The sequence below is a fragment of the Oncorhynchus kisutch genome, linkage group LG24 (assembly GCF_002021735.2).
Source record: "Oncorhynchus kisutch isolate 150728-3 linkage group LG24, Okis_V2, whole genome shotgun sequence".
NCBI lineage: Eukaryota > Metazoa > Chordata > Actinopteri > Salmoniformes > Salmonidae > Oncorhynchus > Oncorhynchus kisutch.
The window spans coordinates 9,486,690-9,494,246 of record NC_034197.2 but is presented as its reverse complement, the minus strand read 5'-3'; the positions used below and the strand labels follow the sequence as shown (position 1 = coordinate 9,494,246).

The 7,557-nt window shown below is 45.2% G+C and overlaps 1 protein-coding gene across 2 annotated transcripts in view; it reads right to left on the bottom strand.

The window, feature by feature from the left end:
- The window catches only part of LOC109868994 (extended synaptotagmin-1), a 27,747-nt gene extending 20,394 nt beyond the window's left edge, over nucleotides 1–7,353 (bottom strand). Inside the window, exons 1-7 of one of the 2 annotated variants that reach the window (XM_031803757.1) lie at nucleotides 6,386–7,353; nucleotides 5,018–5,059; nucleotides 1,623–1,757; nucleotides 1,219–1,292; nucleotides 999–1,071; nucleotides 603–692; nucleotides 419–474 (exon numbers count right to left, since the gene is read on the bottom strand). In XM_031803757.1, the coding sequence (XP_031659617.1) occupies nucleotides 419–474; nucleotides 603–692; nucleotides 999–1,071; nucleotides 1,219–1,292; nucleotides 1,623–1,757; nucleotides 5,018–5,059; nucleotides 6,386–6,745 (830 nt within the window). In that variant the 5' untranslated portion in view covers nucleotides 6,746–7,353. The remainder of the gene's footprint in view (nucleotides 1–418; nucleotides 475–602; nucleotides 693–998; nucleotides 1,072–1,218; nucleotides 1,293–1,622; nucleotides 1,758–5,017; nucleotides 5,060–6,385) is intronic. The other variant, XM_020458797.2, reaches the window with a different exon arrangement.
- Between the last annotated feature and the right edge of the window lie 204 nt (nucleotides 7,354–7,557).

The following is a 7,557-nucleotide window of genomic DNA, read 5'->3' as shown; positions in this document are numbered from 1 at the left end:
AGGCAGGGGACCTTGAAATCATTTTTTAGCTAAATGTGATTTCTCAGTTCAGTGAATACAATTAAATAAGAATCATTAAACGTGTTGCCAGGAATCTTTGATATATGATGTTAGCAAACTAAAGTTAACTACAACATCACTGACAATTAATGATTTAATTGCAATATCAGACAATTAGCTACATGTCTTATCCACACACAATGTGATCAGGGACACTGACAGTGTCCTAGTAGAAATGTGCTACAACTATGGTCATTGACAATGGCCAATGACAATGACCGTAGTTTGGCAAGACAGTACAAACAGATTGGGGACCAGGCTACTTCCCCCTGAGGTGACACAAAGATTAAACACAACGCAAACAACAATGCCATATAAGTGGTCCTTTGAGAAAGCCAGAAAGAGCCCTCTCACTCACTTGAGTCCAGGGATATCCAGCAAGTTGGTCAGCCCAGTCCAGTTGATGTCCAGCTTCTGTGAAGGCAGATGTAGTTAAAGAGAGTCAACTTCAGAAGATGCTGCACCAAATGAATGAATGGATGTATGTGTGGACGGACGGACGGACGGGTGAAGGAATGAAGCGATTGGTAACAGAGACTCACAGGCCTGCGTATGAAGAACATGGTGACGGCTCCCACCAAAGGAACGTCTCCAATCAGGGGCTCCAGAATAACCCTCAACATTCCATGTAGCTACAGAGACGGGGGAGGGGGGAGAGACGGGGGAGGGGGGAGAGACGGGGGAGGGGGAGAGACGGGGGAGGGGGGAGAGACGGGGGAGGGGGAGAGAGGGGGGGGGGAGACGGGGGAGGGGGAGAGACGGGGGCGTAAAGGAGGAAAATAGATAATGAGGGAAATAATTAGAGAGCGACAGAAACCGAAAGAGAGAGAATGATACAGGTTAGCTTTATATAGAAAGACTGCAAATTTGTGGGGGGGGACGTCTCATGTACTGCACTCCCACCAAATCCCCAGCAACACTGTTCCTTCTCTCTTTACCTGTACCCCTTTCACTCCTGCTTTGCAAAAGTACTTTTTGATCTCCACATTGATCTCCACATCACCCGCATAGCTGGAGAAAGGAGAGAGGGGAGGAGTCAGGGAGGAGAACAGGGAAATGATGTAAGTGTCAAGCTTCTGCTGCTGCTATAGACAATGGACGTGCTCTTCATCACAGAGGATGGTGAGGGCAGCCACGCGTGCAGCGGTGGCTGCGTACCTAATGTACAGATCCAGTAAGACCTGCCGCTTGTCGTGCTCCGTGTGAGCCTTCACTCCCACAACCTTCAGGGCCTGCGACAACAAACAAAAAACACACATCATATTGTGTTATCATGAGCATAGAAAGTCCACAACATAGATTGTGTTTACTGCAAGATGCCGTGTATAAGTTAACCTCGTCTGCAGGCTATTGGGGAGGAAGTCTGGTGCTAATAAGAAGTGATTTGTTTGTGGGGAAGTGTTCTGTATGGTCATTAGTGTCCGAATGAACCTGTCCATCTTCCTTTGTATAATGACAGGGTATACCAGAGCCACATATGTACATCTCTATAAATGACTTGGCTCTGGGGGCCTACTATACAGTAGTGACATGGTGTTATATGCAGGCCGGGGCTCTTGTACCTTGTCCCCTAGGTTGACTCTGGTGAAGCTGAGGGTCTGTAGGTGGGTGTTGGATGCACGTATGACTGGAGCAATGGTTTCGACCAGTAACTTCTCCAGATACTGGCCCACGAACGGCCACGCCTGCTGCAGAATCTACAGGAGAGAGAGAGAGAGAGAGAGAGAGAGAGAGAGAGAGAGAGAGGTAGAGAGAGAGGTAGAGAGAGAGAGGTAGAGAGAGAGAGGTAGAGAGATAGTGAGAGGGAGATAGTGAGAAGGTGGAAGGGGGATGTAGTCATGCTTCTCACTGTGTGTTTACAACCTAATAAATATACATGAGATCTTCCTTTGATCTTCCTTCATCATCGATTACCCACGCTTCAAGGACACCTTTGTCATTTTTCAAGGACTGCAGTGTTCGCAGGCGATTTCACTGAATGTTGAATGTAAAATGTATCGAGAATATACGATCTGCATTAGCTTGCTTGCCAAAGCTCATTAGGTCAACATATGCTATGCCATATTCATTCATATTTACGTTGTAGAATCACATTTGAAGTCACAGATAGTAGGTTCTATAACAACTGATTCACTCTACTGGCCAACCAAAAAGGACATGTCCTGTACACGTCCCTTGTAATTGACAGCATCTGCAAACTCAGAAAGAGGACCTGATAGTGAAAGATATGTCTCAACCTTAGAGCATGATGTCCCCTCCCCTGTTATCACATATCCACTTACACTACAGGAAACGACAACCACACATCTGGTCGAGAGGCTCTTCACATGACGGAAACACAAAAGCCGATGCCCTGCAGTCAAATGATCTAGTGACCTCATGGGTGGAAGTATATTCATATTTTTCATCATTTCATCATTAATAAACTTTTTTTTTTTTATCTGCCAAAAATGTGGTGTTTCTGTGTCAAACAGTAAAACAAATTCAGTGTTCTGTGATGTATATAAGGTGTAATATTGGGATGCAAACTTCAACTCTATATCTGACATAGTACAAGTGTCTTCTTTTTTTAAAGTCCATCACCATGTGTGTGAGGTGTATACTTTTGTTTCAAAGTAGATGTGTTTAAGACTACCAAGAAACACTGCGTGACCCTGATTTAGCCCACTGTTTGTGTCACACTGCTTTGCTTTTATCTTGGCCAGGTTGTAAATGAAAACTTGTTCTCAACTAGCCTACCTGGTTAAATAAAAGGTCAAATCAAAAATAAAATAATCAACTATTTGATGGTTCACTTTTGTATGGTTCCACTGTGCAAGTCACCACTTGTTGGTCATATTGTTTACATCATACAGCCATGCGGTTGTTTATACCGCAAATTAATTGAAAGATCCATCTGAGATCTAAAGCTTGCGTCACTTTGAAAAGGTGCTAATTTCTGAATCAGTGTGTGAGATTTAAAGCGGCAATCAGCAGTGGAAACAATAACAAAGCTCCGACCCCGCCCCTGTTTCGGTAAACAGCTGAAGGATGGGGCTGGAGAAATATAACCACTCTCAAATCCATACACGTAGCTATGGATGCAAGGACCAGACCATCTATGAAATCAAGTGTATGGTTTTAACCATGTTTTCAGGCTATATAGTGTTTGCTTACATTTACAAGCTAATATTTTGGGTTCTGGTGGGGTACGACAGTTGAGCTAAGCTCATGAGGCATTTAGAAGTTATATTCTTCAAGAATCAAAGGGTATATATTGATTTGATTTACAAGGCCCAAAGATTGATGTAGCAACTACTGATTGGCCCTACAAGGCAGTGGCACTAATACTTCTCATCTCACTGCCATGCCATTCCCTTTGACGCTGACCTTCCCCCGGGCCCTGTCTGTTTGTCTGGGGCAGCGTCCCAAATGGCATCCTACTCCCTACGGGTCCTGGTCAAAAGTGGTGCACTAAATAGGGAATAGGGTGCCGTTTGGGGCACAGCCATGATCTCAGTGATACGGTGTGTGCTCGCTCACTACTCCCGGAACCCAGCAAATCCAGTGACCACTGAGCTACTCAATATGTTAAGAGTCTGTCAAGAGAGACTACGCGCTCAAAGACTATCCTCACCAACGAGGTATCGTGAACTGTAACTGCACGTAAATGAATCAAATTCCTAACAAGGACATAATGACATTCTGGCCTGTGTCATCCTATCTGTTGTTTTAGAAATGGTCAAATTCTAATTGAATCACGTTTCGGCTGTGCCATCTTATCTCCTGTCCTGAAGAAGTGCGATGGGGAACCAGGCCAGGGTCTGTAGTTGCAGCCTGCCAGGCAGAGAAAGAGGTTGGGAAGGAAGCCCCGACGCAGTCAGAGCACGTGGTGGGTGTCAGCCAGGCAGCTAGCCTGGAGCAGCCCTGGTTGTTGCTTGTGAACGATAAGCCGAGCAGATCACTCCCCTACAATACGTGCTTTGTCACAGAGACTTCATTAATGTCTCCCAGTGAGAAGGGCAGCCTTGTTTATTGATAATCACATCACCGTCATCCTCGCTGAAGCTGCTGCTGGCACTCAGCGGAGATGGAGATGGGAGCGAGGCTCGCTGCTCTGGCTGCTGCAGAGGGTTTAGTGTGTGTGTGTGTGTGTGTGTGTTGTCAGGGGGAACCTTCACACTCCCCTCTGACTCTTACTAGAGGATGATGGGTACTAATGGAGGGAGTGCAGCGCTGCCAGAGGCAGAATGTAGACACACACCGCAACCCAGGGCAACGATGGACAGGCACAACAAAGCTCCTCCATCGCCACACCAGCACAATGGCTGTGTGTGTGTGTGTGTGTGTGTGTGTGTGTGTGTGTGTGTGTGTGTGTGTGTGTGTGTGTGTGTGTGTGTGTGTGTGTGTGTGTGTGTGTGTGTGTGTGTGTGTGTGTGTGTGTGTGTGTGTGTGTGTGTTGTGTGTGTGTGTGTGTGTGTGTGTGTCTGTGTGTGTGTGTGTGTGTACATGTTTTCCTATATTATCACGACCAGAGTGTCCTGACGAGGTAAGAAAACAATACATATATTTGAAAAGCCCTGACTTTTTTTCATGTCCTGAATTTGTTAAAGATATATTTTAGGCTTAAGGGTTAGGTTTAGGGTTTGGGATTAAAGTTAGGGTTAGGATTTGGGTTTAGGTTTAGGTTTAGCATTAGGGGTTTTGGGTTAAGGTTAGGGTTAGGTTAGGAGTTAGGGAAAATAGGATTTTGAATGGGAATACATTTTTACTACCCGAAAAGACCTGAAAAAAACTAGTGGTGTGTGTGTGTGTGTGTGTGTGTGTGTGTGTGTGTGTGTGTGTGTGTGTCTTGGGGTAAGGGTTTAGGGGTTAGGGAAAATAGGATTTTGAATGGGACTGAATTGTGTCCCCCTACAAGGTTAGCCCCCACAAGACCACGTGCGTGTGCATGTGTGTGTGTGTGTACACTACATACCTTGTTCATCCACTCAACTTTCTCCACGTCCGGAAAGTTGACCTGCAGAGAAAGAGAGAATGTGATTGGTTAGATTTTAACTTTGAACTGCCTTTAAACAATATAGCAGAAGAGTGCAACCTGGGTAGGAATGTGTGGAGCTCGTGAAATGGCTAAAGATTGACTTGAGACAGTAAAATCAAGACGTGTGTGTCTTTTTGGCCCATCGCCCATCGCCCATGTTGCAAAAGACAACGAACCACAGACCGAACCTAAACCTTCCCTCCAAAGCAAAACCACAGTCACAAGACCTTCACAAGATCACACTGATCATGATCAAGTTTGTATGTGTGTGTGTGTGTGTGTGTGAGAGAGAGCGATATCCTGTGATATCCTGTTGACACAAACCACAAAGATTGTGGTATAGTGTGAGTGTCCTGTGGGAGGGGTTGTTAAAGAATGTTGAAATCGTCCCATGACATAAAAAAGTTATCTTTCCTGATATGGTCCAGCTAGTCTCCCCTCCCCTCCCCCCTCCCCTCCCCTCCCCTTGACTGATGTCTCTGAGTCATCAAGCTCATGGCATCTAAAAGGAGAGCTGTAGCACAACCCTCAAGTTCTAGGGAACCTTGGAACTGAAACAGGAAGTGGGGGTATAACACAGAAAAACGCCTAAAATTAGGGTGGCACGGCAAAACCTCAGAATGGAAACTCTCTCTTGTTAAAATGCTGAGACTCATCGTACGAGTAACTCACAGTCACTACGAGGCTAACTGTGCCAAATGTAAATACGCTCATGCCTCTGTGGCCAACTTTGTTGGACTAAATGTTCATTCTGAATTCCACCGCGACTGTGGCATTTTAGAGTTTGGACTCGTTCCCCCGGGCCCTGCACATTAAGAAAGTCCAAATATAGCTATGGTTGGATGGACTACAGAATGAAGAAGGTGAGGTGGGGGGTTGGTAGGAACAGAGTACAGTAGCAGCAGATAAAAAGGTATGAGAGAGAGAGAGAAAGAGACGGAGACAAAGAGAGAGACATGTTTGCTCATCAGTTATGTTTATAAACATGATCAAACTGTGTCAGACAGTTTCTGGATAATTTGTTTACAGATGTAGACATATGTTGACAGTGTAATCAACGGAGCCTTTGTTTTTTGGATTATGACGAGTTAATGTAAAGCATTTCTAAGTCATTCAGTATTATTCTAAATCGAAGGGTGTATTTTATCCATTACAATTAATGGAAATATTATATTGCAGACTGTGGCTTTAAATGACCAGATTGCAGACTAGATAGTGGGCTGCAGATGTGTTCTGCAATCTGCAGTTGCATAAGCAGGCTGAGACTATAGAGAATACACAATACAGTATAGGTTTGTCACTTACCCATGGGGGTAATTCCCGTTTACTCCTAAAAGCCCTTGCAGTGGCGTATGCTCTCTCGTTCTCCAATACGTACATGGCAGACCGCAGCCGCATCACTTTCTCGTTGCGACTGTGTGTCCATCCCATGTAGACCATCAGACCGAACAGAACTAAGGTGATACTAAACCCGAAGTATCCTGCCAGGTAAACTGGCAAAAGTGTAGCCAGGCATTTTCCAAAGGACCACAACACGGACACCGCATGTTGGCCGGGCGGTTTGGGTGGCTGCGTCTCTTCCGGCAAGGCGGAATCTGCAGCCCCGGAGCCTGTGGCCATGCTCGGCCCTGCATCCTTAGATGGCGTCGCAAAATCCTTCTCCATGGAACAGCTACCTATGCAGTTCAGCGTTCAGTGCCTTCTTGTTGGTGAATTACTAATTAAACGAAATCCGAATTAGGTTAAGCCTTCAAACCATTGACAGTGGTTTACTCTATGGACACGAAATGTTCGTCTAAAATACCTCTTGAATCGGTAGCCTAAACAGCCAAAACCCTCTCTTCGTGTATGCACTGACAAGCAGACACGGACGGCAAGTGGATTCTAATATTTGTTCGGCTTGAGAGGGCGTGTTTTCTAAGTGAAAGCCCTCCTCAAATCCAATAGAGTAAAAAGTCACCCTAAAATGTACTTGTTCCGAGAATAGTTGAAACGCACCGACTCCCCCGCACCAACCAGTCAATGAGTGACGTCTCCTACAAGAAAAAAGCTATTGCGCTGCTGCAGTTTTCACACACACACAAAAAATCCGCATAGCTAGCTTTCCAACAGACTGAGAATCTATTTGCAGTAGCCTAAGCCTATACATACGGTAGTAGGCTTATGAATAAATGTGATAGTAGGCTAGACGACGTTCTTGATAAAGCAACCAACGACGGCAACCGCTCAAGCAAACCGTTATCTCTTGACGCCTGCCTGATATAATGTGCCTATTTACGCACTGGTGAGTGCACGACTCCACACGTAGGGTTTTGGAGTCTAGTGTAGGCTGTTGAATGTTCTGTTTTTTTATCGGCATGCTACCAGTTTGTTAGTAATTTAGTATCCCATTGTTAATAGTCCAACATGCATTTGTAAAGGGGAAACACGTATAGCCTATGCGTTTATGGTTTCTATTTGTCATTTGTATTTCAACC